Source organism: Panulirus ornatus, chromosome 9 (assembly GCF_036320965.1).
Source record: "Panulirus ornatus isolate Po-2019 chromosome 9, ASM3632096v1, whole genome shotgun sequence".
Classification (NCBI taxonomy): domain Eukaryota; kingdom Metazoa; phylum Arthropoda; class Malacostraca; order Decapoda; family Palinuridae; genus Panulirus; species Panulirus ornatus.
The window spans coordinates 15,276,963-15,295,327 of record NC_092232.1 but is presented as its reverse complement, the minus strand read 5'-3'; the positions used below and the strand labels follow the sequence as shown (position 1 = coordinate 15,295,327).

The following is an 18,365-nucleotide window of genomic DNA, read 5'->3' as shown; positions in this document are numbered from 1 at the left end:
TGGAAAGTGATGGACAAAATTGGTAAGGTACAACTAGATTTAAACTTTCCAGATTGATTGGAAGAATTCAGTGTTGAATGGATAGGAACAGTCAGAGAACAGCAAAAAGTTTGTGAAGGATTTAAGAATTAAGTATGCTGGTGTATTTGAGGAAGGTTTGGGCACGTATACTGGAGGGAAGGTTAAGAGTTATGTAGATGCTAGTTTAAAGCCAAAATTTTTGAAAGCTCGCATACTTCCTTTTTCTTTGAGAGAGGCCACAGACACAGAAATAAGCATACTAGTGGCAAATGGAACACTTTAACCAGTGGAAAGGTCAGAATGGACCCCTTCAATAATAATTGTGTCCAAGCCATCCTCATGAGTTAGAATTTGTGGAGACTTTAACTTAACAGTAAATCTGGTGCCAGAGAAGGACACTTTACCAGTTCCAAAAATAAGTGACATTGACCATTTTGTTAGGAGGTAAGTCATTCTCAAAATTAGACTAGAGTAGTGTTTATTAACAGATGTTATTGGATGAAGAGTCAAAGAAGTATTGTGTGATAAACACATACAGGGTTGCTTATGAATAACAGATTTGAATGCAAAGGTGAGTAATGTGGGAGTTGAGGGAATAATTGGCATACATTGACTGTTCAGTGTTGTAAATGGAAATGGTGAAGAGCTTGTAGATTTATGTGCTGAAAGAGGACTGGTGATTGGAAATACCTGGTTTAAAAAGAGAGATATACATAAGTATACATATGTAAGTAGGAGAGATAGCCAGAGAGCTTTATTGGATTATGTGTTAATTGATAGGCGTGCAAAAGAGAGACTTTTGGATGTTAATGTACTGAGAGGTGCAACTGGAGGGATGTCTGATCATTATCTTGTGGAGGCGAAGGTGAAGATTTGTAGAGGGTTTCAGAAAAGAAGAGAGAATGTTGGGGTGAAGAGAGTGGTGAGAGTAAGTGAGCTTGGGAAGGAGACTTGTGTGAGGAAGTACCAGGAGAGACTGAGTACAGAATGGAAAAAGGTGAGAACAAAGGACCTAAGGGGAGTGGGAGAGGAATGGGATGTATTTAGGGAAGCAGTGATGGCTTGTACAAAAGATGCTTGTGGCATGAGGAGCGTGGGAGGTGGGCAGATTACGAAGGGCAGTGAGTGGTGGGATGAAGAAGTGAGATTATTAGTGAGAGAGAAGAGAGAGGCATTTGGACGATTTTTGCAGGGAAATAATGCAAACAACTGGGAGATGTATAAAAGAAACAGGCAGGAGGTCTAGAGAAAGGTGCAAGAGGTGAAAAAGAGGGCAAATGAGAGTTGGGGTGAGAGAGTATCATTAATTTTAGGGAGAATAAAAAGATGTTTTGTAAGGAGGTAAATAAAGTGCGTAAGACAACGGAACAAATGGGAACATCAGTGAAGGGGGCTAATGGGGAGGTGATAACAAGTAGTGATGATGTCAGAAGGAGATAGAGTGAGTATTTTGAAGATTTGTTGGATGTGTTTGATGATAGAGTGGCAGATATAGGGTGTTTTGGTAGAGGTGGTGTGCAAAGTGAGAGGGTTAAGGAGAATAATTTAGTAAACAAAGAAGAGGTAGTAAAAGCTTTTCGGAGGATGAAAGCCGGCAAGGCAGTGGGTTTTGGTGGTATTGCAGTGGAATTTATTAAAAAAGGGGGTGACTGTATTGTTGACTGGCTGGCAAGATTATTTAATGTATGTATGCCTCATGGTGAGGTGGTGAGGAGTTGATAGAGATGCTTTGTGGAAGGTATTAAGAATATATGGTGTGGGGGGAAAGTTGTTACAAGCAGTGAAAAGTTTTTATCGAGGATGTAAGGCATGTGTACATGTGGGAAGAGAGGAAAGTGATTGGTTTGCAGTGAATGTAGGTTTGCGGCAGGGGTGTGTGATCTCTCCATGGCTGTTTAATTTGTTTATGGATGGGGTTGTTAGAGAGGTGAATGCAAGAGTTTTGGAAAGAGGGGCAAGTATGCAGTCTGTTGTGGATGAGAGAGCTTGGGAAGTGAGTCAGCTGCTGTTCGCTGATGATACAGCGCTGGTGGCTGATTCATGTGAGAAACTGCAGAGGTTGGTGACTGAGTTTGGTAAAGTGTGTGAAAGAAGAAAGTTAAGAGTGAATGTGAATAAGAGCAAGGTTATTAGGTACAGTAGGGTTGAGGGTCAAGTCAATTGGGAGGTAAGTTTGAATGGAGAAAAACTGGAGGAAGTAAAGTGTTTTAGATATCTGGGAGTGGATCTGGCAGCAGATGGAACCATGGAAGCAGAAGTGAATCATAGGGTGGGGGAGGGGGCGAAAATTCTGGGAGCCTTAAAGAATATTTGGAAGTCGAGAACATTATCTCAGAAAGCAAAAATGGGTATGTTTGAAGGAATAGTGGTCCCAACAATGTTGTATGGTTGCGAGGCATGGGCTATGGATAGAGTTGTGCGCGGGAGGGTGGATGTGCTGGCAATGAGATGTTTGAGGACAATGTGTGGTGTGAGGTGGTTTGATCGAGTAAGTAATGTAAGGGTAAGAGAGATGTGTGGAAATAAAAAGAGTGTGGTTGAGAGAGCGGAAGAGGGTGTTTTGAAATGGTTTGGGCACATGGAGAGAATGAGTGAGGAAAGATTGACCAAGAGGATATATGTGTCAGAGGTGGAGGGAACGTGGAGAAGTGGGAGACCAAATTGGAGGTGGAGAGATGGAGTGAAAAAGATTTTGAGTGATCGGGGCCTGAACATGCAGGAGAGTGAAAGGCATGTAAAGAATAGAGTGAATTGGAATGATGTGGTATACCGGGGTGGACGTGCTGTCAATGGATTGAACCAGGGCATGTGTAGTGTCTGGGGTAAACCATGGAAAGTTCTGTGGGGCCTGGATGTGGAAAGGGAGCTGTGGTTTTGGTGCATTATTACATGACAGCTAGAGACTGAGCGTGAACGAATGGGGCCTTTGTTGTCTTTCCTAGCGCTACCTCGCACACATGAGGGGGGGAGGGGGTTTTATTCCATGTGTGTCGAGGTGGCGATGGGAATGAATAAAGGCAGAGAGTATGAATTATGTACATGTGTATATATGTATATGTCTGTGTGTGTATGTATATGTGTGTATTGAGATGTATAGGTATGTATATTCGCGTGTGTGGACGTGTATGTATATACATGTGGATGTGGGTGGGTTGGGCCATTCTTTCGTCTGTTTCCTTGCGCTACCTCGCTAACACGGGAGACAACAACAAAGCAAAATAAAAAATGAAAAATATATATATATATCATAATGATCCCCATTTCCCACATTAGTGAGGTAGCACCAGGAACAGACAAAAGAAAGGCCACATCCACTGACATTCATTCTCTAGTTGTTATGAATATTGCACCAAAACCATATCTCCCTATCTACAACCAGGACCCACAGACCTTTCCATGGTTTACCCTGGATGCTTCATATGTCCTGTTTCAGTACACTGTCAGCATGTCAATCCCAATATACCTCATCCTTCCAATGCACTCTAGCCTGTGCATGCTTTTCACCCTCCTGCAGGTTCAGGCCCCAGTCACTCAAAATCTTTTTTCATTCTATCCTTCCATCTCCAATCCGCTCTTCCTGTTCTCCTTTTTCCTTCCATTTCTGACACATATCCTCTTTGTCAACCTTTCCTCACTCATTCTCTCCATATGTCCAGACAATCTCAGCACACCCTCTTCTGCTCTCTCTACCACACTCTAATACCACACATCTCTATTACTCTTTTGTTAATCAATCTAACCACATTTCACCACATATTGTCCTCATACATTTAATTTCCTAAACACCCACCTTTCTCTGAACAGCTTTATATTCAGCCCATACCTTGCATCCAAATAATATTGTTGGCACTACTCTTCCTTCAAATATTATCCATTTTTGCCCTCCTAGATAACATTCTGTCTTTCCACACATTCTTCAGTTCTACTAGAACCTTAGCCACCTTCCCCATACTATTACTCACTTCCACTTCCATGGTTCCATTTGCTTCCATGTCTACTCTCAGATACTAAAAGCACTTGACTTCCTCCAATTTTTCTACATTCAAACTCACACCCCTGACTAACTTTGTCCCTCAACCCAGCTGAACCAAATAATTTTGCTTTTATTCACATTCACTCCCAACTTTCTCCTTTCAAACACTCTTTCAAACTCAGTCACCAACCCCTGCAGTTTCTTCCTCGAATGCCACCAGTGCTGTATCATCAACAAACAACTAACTCACTTCCCAGGCTCTCTCATCCCTTACAGATTGCATACTCACCCCTCTCTCCAAGCCTCTTGCGTTTACCTCCCTCACTACCCCATCCAAAAACAAATTGAACAGCCATGGTGATATCACACACCCTTGCTGCAGACCAACTTTCACTTGGAACCATTCACTCTCCTCTCTTCCTACTTGTTCACAAGGCTTGATGAAAACTTTTCTTCTAGTCATACTACATTCTTCCAGCTTCATATATTCCTGACCTTTCACAAAGCACCCACTATCATATATGCCTTCTCCAGTTCCATAACTGCCACATACAGATCTCTCTGCTTTCTAAGTATTTTTCATGTACTTTCTTTAAAGCAAACACCTGATAAACACATCCTCTACCACTTTTGAAACCACACTTCTCCCCAATCTGATGCTCTATACATGCATTCACCCTCTTAATCAATACCCTTCTCATACAACTTACCAGGTATGCTCAACAAACTTGTACCTATGTAGTTTTAACACTCACTTTTATCCCCCCTGCATACATACATTGCCTTACCAACCATTCAACAACAGTCTCCCCATTCATGATAAATTCATCTGCAGTACCATCCACTCCAGCTGCTCTACCACATTTCATCTTATGCAAGGCTTTCACCACCTCTTCACTAAACTACCCTTTGTGGCTCACTGACTTTGCATATCACCCTGACCAAAACAACCTTCATCTGCAGCTCTTATTATCAAACACACATGACAATCCTTCAAAATACTTACATCTCACTTCATCGCTGCCTGTTTTCACTGCCCCTTTTGCCCTTTTAACCGATGTTCCCATTTGTTCTCTTGTCTTTGGTACATTCTTTACCTCCTTTCAAGACATATTACTCTCATAAGTTTACAGACATTCTTTCATCCCAACTCTCTTTTCTCCTCTTTTCAACTCCTACAATTTCCTCTTGACCACCTGTCACTTTCTCTTATACATCTCCCAATCATTTTTACTCATTCTATGCAAGTACTACCCAAATGCCTCTCTTTTCTTTTAGTTAGTAACTTTACTTCTTCACCCCACCTCTCATTATGACAATGATAATGTTTTGGAATCATGTTGTATACGTCATATATCATTTGCTTTGGGATTAATTTTCGCAGGGCTAGGATATCTAGCCCAAATCAGTTGTTTTTCGCATATTGCTTCATGCAACTTTAAATTAACTTTGAAGTACATAATCAGAGTTCAGTCTCTCCTTCACATTCATCCTCAATGACCGTACACTTCAGTTGCTTTTCATGTATTTCAATCCTTTACTGGTCACTTACTGTAACAATTGGAAAAAGGCTGTAGTCTGTTGCTGTCCTTTGATTAACACTGTTATTCTCATGTAGCAAATATCAAAGTGTTGCTTTCATCAAGGAACTATGCCAAAACTCTTGGAGAAGACTACTCCCTCTTTTCTCTTTAACCTGCAGGAGGAAGTATCAGGTGTTGATCCAACTCTCCTAAATAAGAGGCAGCTTTACTCAACTGAGCGAAGTAATTCACAGGACACAGATGATATCAGAAGAATTGCCTTCAGACCACCACGGCAGCGTCGCAGGCAATTCCCAAGGAGGACCTCGAGTGGCGAGGAAAGTGACTCGTAAGTGCATGATTAAAATCAATTTTGAATAGCTGTTTTGTAGTGAGTTACTAAGAACAGTAGTGAGGCTAACTTTATCGGATGTAAAGTGCTTCCAGTATTCCTTACAAGCAGCATAATGTTTATATTTCAGATAGAATCATAAAACACACACACACACACACACACACACACACACACACTCATATATATATATATATATATATATATATATATATATATATTTTTTTTTTTTTTTTTTTTTTTTTTTTTTTTTTTTTATACTTTGTCGCTGTCTCCCGCGTTTGCGAGGTAGCGCAAGGAAACAGACGAAAGAAATGGCCCAACCCCCCCCCCCCATACACATGTACATACACACGTCCACACACGCAAATATACATACCTACACAGCTTTCCATGGTTTACCCCAGACGCTTCACATGCCTTGCTTCAATCCACTGACAGCACGTCAACCCCTGTATACCACATGACTCCAATTCACTCTATTTCTTGCCCTCCTTTCACCCTCCTGCATGTTCAGGCCCCGATCACACAAAATCTTTTTCACTCCATCTTTCCACCTCCAATTTGGTCTCCCTCTTCTCCTCGTTCCCTCCACCTCCGACACATATATCCTCTTGGTCAATCTCTCCTCACTCATTCTCTCCATGTGCCCAAACCATTTCAAAACACCCTCTTCTGCTCTCTCAACCACGCTCTTTTTATTTCCACACATCTCTCTTACCCTTACGTTACTTACTCGATCAAACCACCTCACACCACACATTGTCCTCAAACATCTCATTTCCAGCACATCCATCCTCCTGCGCACATCTCTATCCATAGCCCACGCCTCGCAACCATACAGCATTGTTGGAACCACTATTCCCTCAAACATACCCATTTTTGCTTTCCGAGATAATGTTCTCGACTTCCACACATTTTTCAAGGCTCCCAAAATTTTCGCCCCCTCCCCCACCCTATGATCCACTTCCGCTTCCATGGTTCCATCCGCTGACAGATCCACTCCCAGATATCTAAAACACTTCACTTCCTCCAGTTTTTCTCCATTCAAACTCACCTCCCAATTGACTTGACCCTCACCCCTACTGTACCTAATAACCTTGCTCTTATTCACATTTACTCTCAACTTTCTTCTTCCACACACTTTACCAAACTCAGTCACCAGCTTCTGCAGTTTCTCACATGAATCAGCCACCAGCGCTGTATCATCAGCGAACAACAATTGACTCACTTCCCAAGCTCTCTCATCCCCAACAGACTTCATACTTGCCCCTCTTTCCAGGACTCTTGCATTTACCTCCCTTACAACCCCATCCATAAACAAATTAAACAACCATGGAGACATCACACACCCCTGCCGCAAACCTACATTCACTGAGAACCAATCACTTTCCTCTCTTCCTACACGTACACATGCCTTACATCCTCGATAAAAACTTTTCACTGCTTCTAACAACTTGCCTCCCACACCATATATTCTTAATACCTTCCACAGAGCATCTCTATCAACTCTATCATATGCCTTCTCCAGATCCATAAATGCTACATACAAATCCATTTGCTTTTCTAAGTATTTCTCACATACATTCTTCAAAGCAAACACCTGATCCACACATCCTCTACCACTTCTGAAACCGCACTGCTCTTCCCCAATCTGATGCTCTGTACATGCCTTCACCCTCTCAATCAATACCCTCCCATATAATTTACCAGGAATACTCAACAAACTTATACCTCTGTAATTTGAGCACTCACTCTTATCCCCTTTGCCTTTGTACAATGGCACTATGCACGCATTCCGCCAATCCTCAGGCACCTCACCATGAGTCATACATACATTAAATAACCTTACCAACCAGTCAACAATACAGTCACCCCCTTTCTTAATAAATTCCACTGCAATACCATCCAAACCTGCTGCCTTGCCGGCTTTCATCTTCCGCAAAGCTTTTACTACCTCTTCTCTGTTTACCAAATCATTTTCCCTAACCCTCTCACTTTGCACACCACCTCGACCAAAACACCCTATATCTGCCACTCTGTCATCAGACACATTCAACAAACCTTCAAAATACTCATTCCATCTCCTTCTCACATCACCGCTACTTGTTATCACCTCCCCATTTACGCCCTTCACTGAAGTTCCCATTTGCTCCCTTGTCTTACGCACCCTATTTACCTCCTTCCAGAACATCTTTTTATTCTCCCTAAAATTTACTGATAGTCTCTCACCCCAACTCTCATTTGCCCTTTTTTTCACCTCTTGCACCTTTCTCTTGACCTCCTGTCTCTTTCTTTTATACTTCTCCCACTCAATTGCATTTTTTCCCTGCAAAAATCGTCCAAATGCCTCTCTCTTCTCTTTCACTAATACTCTTACTTCTTCATCCCACCACTCACTACCCTTTCTAAACAGCCCACCTCCCACTCTTCTCATGCCACAAGCATCTTTTGCGCAATCCATCACTGATTCCCTAAATACATCCCATTCCTCCCCGACTCCCCTTACTTCCATTGTTCTCACCTTTTTCCATTCTGTACACAGTCTCTCCTGGTACTTCCCCACACAGGTCTCCTTCCCAAGCTCACTTACTCTCACCACCTTCTTCACCCCAACATTCACTCCTCTTTTCTGAAAACCCATACTAATCTATATATATCTATATATATATATGAATGTTGGGGTGAAGAGGGTGGTGAGAGTAAGTGAGCTTGGGAAGGAGACTTGTGTGAGGAAGTACCAGGAGAGACTGAGTACAGAATGGAAAAAGGTGAGAACAATGGAAGTAAGGGGAGTGGGGGAGGAATGGGATGTATTTAGGGAATCAGTGATGGATTGCACAAAAGATGCTTGTGGCATGAGAAGAGTGGGAGGTGGGTTGATTAGAAAGGGTAGTGAGTGGTGGGATGAAGAAGTAAGAGTATTAATGAAAGAGAAGTGAGAGGCATTTGGACGATTTTTGCTGGGAAAAAATGAAATTGAGTGAGAGACGTATAAAAGAAAGAGACAGGAGGTCAAGAGAAAGGTGCAAGAGGTGAAAAAAAGGGCAAATGAGAGTTGGGGTGAGAGAGTATCATTAAATTTTAGGGAGAATAAAAAGATGTTCTGGAAGGAGGTAAATAAAGTGCGTAAGACAAGGGAGCAAATGGGAATTTCAGTGAAGGGCGCAAATGGGGAGGTGATAACAAGTAGTGGTGATGTGAGAAGGAGATGGAGTGAGTATTTTGAAGGGTTGTTGAATGTGTTTGATGATAGAGTGGCAGATATAGGGTGTTTTGGTCGAGGTGGTGTGCAAAGTGCGAGGGTTAGGGAAAATGATTTGGTAAACAGAGAAGAGGTAGTAAAAGCTTTGCGGAAGATGAAAGCCGGCAAAGCAGCAGGTTTGGATGGTATTGCAGTGGAATTTATTAAAAAAGGGGGTGACTGTATTGTTGACTGGTTGGTAAGGTTATTTAATGTGTGTATGACTCATGGTGAGGTGTCTGAGGATTGGCGGAATGCGTGCATAGTGCCATCGTACAAAGGCAAAGGGGATAACAGTGAGTGCTCAAATTACAGAGGTATAAGTTTGTTGAGTATTCCTGGCAAATTATATGGGAGGGTATTGATTGAGAGGGTGAAGGCATGTACAGAGCATCAGATTGGGGAAGAGCAGTGTGGTTTCAGAAGTGGTTGAGGATGTGTGGATCAGGTGTTTGCTTTGAAGAATGTATGTGAGAAATACTTAGAAAAGCAAATGGATTTGTATGTAGCATTTATGGATCTGGAGAAGGCATATGATAGATTTGATAGAGATGCTCTGTGGAAGGTATTAAGAATATATGTTGTGGGAGGCAAGTTGTTAGGAGCAGTGAAAAGTTTTTATCGAGGATGTAAGGCATGTGTACGTGTAGGAAGAGAGGAAAGTGATTGGTTCTCAGTGAATGTAGGTTTGCGGCAGGGGTGTGTGATGTCTCCATGGTTGTTTAATTTGTTTATGGATGGGGTTGTGAGGGAGGTGAATGCAAGAGTTTTGGAAAGAGGGGCAAGTATGAAGTCTGTTGGGGATGAGAGAGCTTGGGAAGTGAGTCAGTTGTTGTTTGCTGATGATACAGCGCTGGTGGCTGATTCATGTGAGAAACTGCAGAAGCTGGTGACTGAGTTTGATAAAGTGTGTGAAAGAAGAGAGTTAAGAGTAAATGTGAATAAGAGCAAGGTTATTAGGTACAGTAGGGTTGAGGGTCAATTCAATTGGGAGGTGAGTTTGAATGGAGAAAAACTGGAGGAAGTGAAATGTTTTAGATATCTGGGAGTGGATCTGGCAGCGGATGGAACCATGGAAGCGGAAGTGGATCATAGGGTGGGGGAGGGGGCGAAAATTCTGGGAGCCTTGAAGAATGTGTGGAAGTCGAGAACATTATCTCGGAAAGCAAAAATGGGTATGTTTGAAGGAATAGTGGTTCCAACAATGTTGTATGGTTGCGATGCGTGGGCTATGGAGAGAGTTGTGCGCAGGAGGATGGATGTGCTGGAAATGAGATGTTTGAGGACAATGTGTGATGTGAGGTGGTTTGATCGAGTAAGTAACATAAGGGTAAGAGAGATGTTTGGAAATAAAAAGAACGTGGTTGAGAGAGCAGAAGAGGGTGTTTTGAAATGGTTTGGGCACATGGAGAGAATGAGTGAGGAAAGATTGACCAAGAGGATATATGTGTCGGAGGTGGAGGGAACGAGGAGAAGTGGGAGACCAAATTGGAGGTGGAAAGATGGAGTGAAAAAGATTTTGTGTGATCGGGGCCTGAACATGCAGGAGGGTGAAAGGAGGGCAAGGAATAGAGTGAATTGGATCGATGTAGTATACCGGGGTTGACGTGCTGTCAGTGGACTGAATCAGGGCATGTGAAGCGTCTGGGGTAAACCATGGAAAGCTGTGTAGGTATGTATATTTGCATGTGTGGACGTATGTATATACATGTGTATGGGGGTGGGTTGGGCCATCTCTTTCGTCTGTTTCCTTGCACTGCCTCGCAAACGCGGGAGACAGCGACAAAGCAAAAAAAAAATATATATATATATATATATTCCTTGGTGATAGGGGAGAAAGAATACTTCCCACGTATTCCCTGCATTTCGTAGAAGGCGACTTAAAGGGGAGGGAGCGGGGGGCTGGAAATCCTCCCCTCTCGTTTTTTTTTGATTTTCCAAAAGAAGGAACAGAGAATTGGGCAAGGTGAGGGTATTCCCTCAAAGGCCCAGTCCTCTGTTCTTAACGCTACCTCGCTAATGTGGGAGATGGTGAATAGTTTGAAAGAAAAAGATATATATATATATATATATATATATATATATATATATATATATATATATATATATATATATATACTTTTTTTTTTTTTTTTGCTTTGTCGCTGTCTCCCGCGTTTGCGAGGTAGCGCAAGGAAACAGACGAAAGAAACGGCCCAACCCACCCCCATACACATGTATATACACACGTCCACACACGCAAATATACATACCTACACAGCTTTCCATGGTTTACCCCAGACGCTTCACATGCCCCGATTCAATCCACTGACAGCACGTCAACCCCGGTATACCACATCGCTCCAATTCACTCTATTCCTTGCCCTCCTTTCACCCTCCTGCATGTTCAGGCCCCGATCACACAAAATCTTTTTCACTCCATCTTTCCGCCTCCAATTTAGTCTCCCTCTTCTCCTCGTTCCCTCCACCTCCGACACATATATCCTCTTGGTCAATCTTTCCTCACTCATTCTCTCCATGTGCCCAAACCATTTCAAAACACCCTCTTCTGCTCTCTCAACCACGCTCTTTTTATTTCCACACATCTCTCTTACCCTTACGTTACTTACTCAATCAAACCACCTCACACCACACATTGTCCTCAGACATCTCATTTCCAGCACATCCATCCTCCTGCGCACAACTCTAGCCATAGCCCACGCCTCGCAACCATACAACATTGTTGGAACCACTATTCCTTCAAACATACCCATTTTTCCTTCTGAGATAATGTTCTCGACTTCCACACATTCTTCAAGGCTCCCAGAATTTTCGCCCCCTCCCCCACCCTATGATCCACTTCCGCTTCCATGGTTCCATCCGCTGCCAGATCCACTCCCAGATATCTAAAACACTTCACTTCCTCCAGTTTTTCTCCATTCAAACTCACCTCCCAATTGACTTGACCCTCAACCCTACTGTACTTAATAACCTTGCTCTTATTCACATTTACTCTTAACTTTCTTCTTTCACACACTTTACCAAACTCAGTCACCAGCTTCTGCAGTTTCTCACATGAATCAGCCACCAGCGCTGTATCATCAGCGAACAACAACTGACTCACTTCCCAAGCTCTCTCATCCCCAACAGACTTCATACTTGCCCCTCTTTCCAAAACTCTTGCATTCACCTCCCTAACAACCCCATCCATAAACAAATTAAACAACCATGGAGACATCACACACCCTTGCCGCAAACCTACATTCACTGAGAACCAATCACTTTCCTCTCTTCCTACACGTACACATGCCTTACATCCTCGATAAAAACTTTTCACTGCTTCCAACAACTTACCTCCCACACCATATATTCTTAATACCTTCCACAGAGCATCTCTATCAACTCTATCATATGCCTTCTCCAGATCCATAAATGCTACATACAAATCCATTTGCTTTTCTAAGTATTTCTCACATACATTCTTCAAAGCAAACACCTGATCCACACATCCTCTACCACTTCTGAAACCACACTGCTCTTCCCCAATCTGATGCTCTGTACATGCCTTCACCCTCTCAATCAATACCCTCCCATATAATTTACCAGGAATACTCAACAAACTTATACCTCTGTAATTTGAGCACTCACTCTTATCCCTTTTGCCTTTGTACAATGGCACTATGCATGCATTCCGCCAATCCTCAGGCGGATGTGGTGGTAATGTGGTGGTGATGTGAGAAGGAGATGGAGTGAGTATTTTGAAGGTTTGTTGAATGTGTTTGATGATAGAGTGGCAGATATAGGGTGTTTTGGTCGAGGTGGTGTGCAAAGTGAGAGGGTTAGGGAAAATGATTTGGTAAACAGAGAAGAGGTAGTAAAAGCTTTGCGGAAGATGAAAGCTGGCAAGGCAGCAGGTTTGGATGGTATTGCAGTGGAATTTATTAAAAAAGGGGGTGACTGTATTGTTGACTGGTTGGTAAGGTTATTTAATGTATATATATACATATATATATATATATCTATATATATATATATATATATATATATATATATATATATATATATATATATATATATATATATATATATATATCCCTGGGGATAGGGGAGAAAGAATACTTCCCACGTATTCCCTGCGTGCGTAGAAGGCGACTAAAAGGGGAGGGAGTGGGTGGCTGGAAATCATCCCCTCTCGTTTTTTTTTTTTTTTTTTCCCCAAAAGAAGGAACAGAGAGGGGGGCCAGTTGAGGATATTCCCTCTAAGGCCCAGTCCTCTGTTGATAAAGCTACCTCGCCAATGCGGGAAATGGCGAATAGTAAGAAAGAAAAGAAAAGAAAGATATATATATATATATATATATATATATATATATATATATATATACATATATATATATATATATATATATATATATTTTTTTTTTTTTTTCGTACTATTCGCCATTTCCCGCGTTTGCGAGGTAGCACTAAGAACAGAGGACTGGGCCTTAGAGGAAAAATCCTCACCTGGCCCCCTTTTCTGTTCCTTCTTTAAGAAAATTAAAAAAAAAAAACGAGAGGGGAGGATTTCCAGCCACCCGCTCCCTTCCCCTTTAGTCGCCTTCTACGACACGCAGGGAATACGTGGGAAGTATTCTTTCTCCCCTATCCCCTGGGATAATATATATATATATATATATATATATATATATATATATATATATATATATATATATATATATATAATAAATATATAAAATATATATATATATTTTTTTTTATTTTTTTTTTTTGCTTTGTCACTGTCTCCCGCGTTTGCAAGGTAGCGCAAGGAAACAGACGAAAGAAATGGCCCAACCCCCCCCATACACATGTATATACATACGTCCACACACGCAAATATACATACCTACACAGCTTTCCATGGTTTACCCCAGACACTTCACATGCCTTGATTCAATCCACTGACAGCACGTCAACCCCGGTATACCACATCACTCCAATTCACTCTATTCCTTGCCCTCCTTTCACCCTCCTGCATGTTCAGGCCCCGATCACACAAAATCTTTTTCACTCCATCTTTCCACCTCCAATTTGGTCTCCCTCTTCTCCTCGTTCCCTCCACCTCCGACACATATATCCTCTTGGTCAATCTTTCCTCACTCATTCTCTCCATGTGACCAAACCATTTCAAAACACCCTCTTCTGCTCTCTCAACCACGCTCTTTTTATTTCCACACATCTCTCTTACCCTTACGTTACTTACTCGATCAAACCACCTCACACCACACATTGTCTCAAACATCTCATTTCAGCACATCCATCCTCCTGCGCACAACTCTATCCATAGTCCACGCCTCGCAACCATACAACATTGTTGGAACCACTATTCCTTCAAACATACCCATTTTTGCTTTCCGAGATAATGTTCTCGACTTCCACACATTCTTCAAGGCTCCCAGAATTTTCGCCCCCTCCCCCACCCTATGATCCACTTCCGCTTCCATGTTTCCATCCGCTGCCAGATCCAATCCCAGATATCTAAAACACTTCACTTCCTCCAGTTTTTCTCCATTCAAACTCACCTCCCAATTGACTTGACCCTCAACCCTACTGTACCTAATAACCTTGCTCTTATTGACATTTACTCTTAACTTCCTTCTTTCACACACTTTACCAAACTCAGTCACCAGCTTCTGCAGTTTCTCACATGAATCAGCCACCAGCGCTGTATCATCAGGGAATAACAACTGACTCACTTCCCAAGCTCTCTCATCCCCAACAGACTTCATCCTTGCCCCTCTTTCCAAAACTCTTGGATTCACCTCCCTAACAACCCCATCCATAAACAAATTAAACAACCATGGAGACATCACACACCCCTGCCGCAAACCTACATTCACTGAGAACCAATCACTTTCCTCTCTTCCTACACGTACACATGCCTTACATCCTCGATATATATATATATATATATATATATATATATATATATCAGATTGGGGAAGAGCAGTGTGGTTTCAGAAGTGGTAGAGGATGTGTGGATCAGGTGTTTGCTTTGAAGAATGTATGTGAGAAATACTTAGAAAAGCAAATGGATTTGTATGTAGCATTTATGGATCTGGAGAAGGCATATGATAGAGTTGATAGAGATGCTCTGTGGAAGGTATTAAGAATATATGGTGTGGGAGGCAAGTTGTTAGAAGCAGTGAAAAGTTTTTATCGAGGATGTAAGGCATGTGTACGTGTAGGAAGAGAGGAAAGTGATTGGTTCTCAGTGAATGTAGGTTTGCGGCAGGGGTGTGTGATGTCTCCATGGTTGTTTAATTTGTTTATGGATGGGGTTGTTAGGGAGGTAAATGCAAGAGTCTTGGAAAGAGGGGCAAGTATGAAGTCTGTTGGGGATGAGAGAGCTTGGGAAGTGAGTCAGTTGTTGTTCGCTGATGACACAGCGCTGGTGGCTGATTCATGTGTGAAACTGCAGAAGCTGGTGACGGAGTTTGGTAAAGTGTGTGGAAGAAGAAAGTTAAGAGTAAATGTGAATAAGAGCAAGGTTATTAGGTACAGTAGGGTTGAGGGTCAAGTCAATTGGGAGGTGAGTTTGAATGGAGAAAAACTGGAGGAAGTGAAGTGTTTTAGATATCTGGGAGTGGATCTGGCAGCGGATGGAACCATGGAAGCGGAAGTGGATCATAGGGTGGGGGAGGGGGCGAAAATTCTGGGAGCCTTGAAGAATGTGTGGAAGTCGAGAACATTATCTCGGAAAGCAAAAATGGGTATGTTTGAAGGAATAGTGGTTCCAACAATGTTGTATGGTTGCGAGGCGTGGGCTATGGATAGAGTTGTGCGCAGGAGGATGGATGTGCTGGAAATGAGATGTTTGAGGACAATGTGTGGTGTGAGGTGGTTTGATCGAGTGAGTAACGTAAGGGTAAGAGAGATGTGTGGAAATAAAAAGAGCATGGTTGAGAGAGCAGAAGAGGGTGTTTTGAAGTGGTTTGGGCACATGGAGAGGATGAGTGAGGAAAGATTGACCAAGAGGATATATGTGTCGGAGGTGGAGGGAACAAGGAGAAGAGGAAGACCAAATTGGAGGTGGAAAGATGGAGTGAAAAAGATTTTGTGTGATCGGGGCCTGAACATGCAGGAGGGTGAAAGGAGGGCAAGGAATAGAGTGAATTGGAGCGATGTGGTATACCAGGGCTGACGTGCTGTCAGTGGATTGAATCAAGGCATGTGAAGCGTCTGGGGTAAACCATGGAAAGCTGTGTAGGTATGTATATTTGCGTGTGTGGACGTATGTATATACATGTGTATGGGGGGGGGTTGGGCCATTTCTTTCATCTGTTTCCTTGCGCTACCTCGCAAACGTGGGAGACAGCGACAAAGTATAAAAAAAAAAAAAATAAAATATATATATATATATATATATATATATATATATATATATATATATATATATATATATATATATATATATATTTTGCTTTGTTGCTGTCTCCCACATGAGCGAGGTAGCACAAGGAAGCAGACGAAAGAATGGCCCAACCCACCCACATACACATGTGTACACATCCACTCACGCAAATATACATACTTATACATCTCAATGTATACATATATATACACACACAGACAAATACATATATGCACATGTACATGATTCATACTGTCTGCCTTTATTCATTCCCATCGCCACCTCTCCACACATGGAATAACCAACCCCCTCCTCCCTCTTGTGTGCGAGGTAGCGCTAGGAAAGACAACAAAGGCCCTATTCGTTCACACTCAGTCTCTAGCTGTCATGTAATGATGCACCGAAACCACAGCTCCCTTTCCACATCCAGGCCCCACAGAACTTTCCATGGTTAACCCCAGATGCTTCACATGCCCTGGTTCAATCCATTGACAGCACGTCGACCCCGGTATACCACATCATTCCAATTCACTCTATTTCTTGCACGCCTTTCACCCTCCTGCATGTTCAGGCCCCAATCACTCCATCTTTCCACCTCCAATTTGGTCTCCCACTTCTCCTTGTTCCCTCCACCTCTGACACATATATCCTCTTTGTCAATCTTTCCTCACACATTCTCTCCTTGTGACCAAACCATTTCAAAACACCCTCTTCTGCTGTCTCAACCACACTCTTTTTATTACCACACATCTCTCTTACCCCTACGTTACTTACTCGATCAAACCACCTCACACCACATATTGTCCTCAAACATCTCATTTCCAGCACATCCACCCTCCTGCGCACAACTCTATCCATAGTCCATGCCTCGCAACCATACAACATTGTTGGAACCACTATTCCTTCAAACATACCCATTTTTGCTTTCCAAGATAGTGTTCTTGACTTCCACAAATTCTTCAAGGCTCCCAGAGTTTTCGCCCCCTCCTCCACCCTATGATTCACTTCCACTTCCATGGTTCCATCTGCTGCCAAATCCACCCCCAGATATCTAAAACACTTCACTTCCTCCAGTTTTTCTCCATTCAAACTTACCTCCCAATTGACTTGACCCTCAACCCTACTGTTCCTAATAACCTTGCTCTTATTCACATATACTTTCAGCTTTCTTCTTTCACACACTTTACCAAACTCAGTCACCAGTTCAGTTTCTGCAGTTTCTCACCCGAATCATCCACCAGCGCTGTATCATCAGCGAACAACAACTGACTCACTTCCCAAGCTCTCTCATCCACAACAGACTGCATACTTGCCCCACTTTCCAAAACTCTTGCATTCACCTCCCTAACAACCCCATCCATAAACAAATTAAACAACCATGGAGACATCTCACACCCCTACCGCAAACCAGCATTCACTGAGAACCGATCACTTTCCTCTCTTCCTACACATACACATGCCTTACATCCTCGATAAAAACTTTTCACTGCTTCTAACAACTTGCCTCCTACACCATATATTCTTAATACCTTCCACAGAACATCTCTATCATCTCTATCATATGCCTTCTCCAGATCCATAAATGCTACATACAAATCCATTTGCTTTTTTAAGTATTTCTCACATACATTCTTCAAAGTAAACACCTGATCTACTACTTCTGAAACCACACTGTTCTTCCCCAATCTGATGCTCTGTACATGACTTCACCCTCTCAATCAATACCTTCCCATATAATTTCCCAGGAATACTCAACAAACTTATACCTGTGTAATTTGAGCACTCACTTTTATCCCCTTTGTGCTTTGTACAATGGCACTATGCAAGCATTCCGCCAATCCTCAGGCACCTCACCATGAGTCATACATACATTAAAT

At 42.3% G+C, this 18,365-nt stretch overlaps 1 protein-coding gene across 1 annotated transcript in view; it reads left to right on the top strand.

Annotated features, from left to right (window-relative positions):
* The window catches only part of sei (potassium voltage-gated channel seizure), a 924,474-nt gene that overhangs the window by 387,276 nt on the left and 518,833 nt on the right, over positions 1-18,365 (top strand). The window contains exon 14 of the mRNA XM_071664734.1: positions 5,697-5,866. Within this exon, the coding sequence (XP_071520835.1) occupies positions 5,697-5,866 (170 nt within the window). The remainder of the gene's footprint in view (positions 1-5,696; positions 5,867-18,365) is intronic.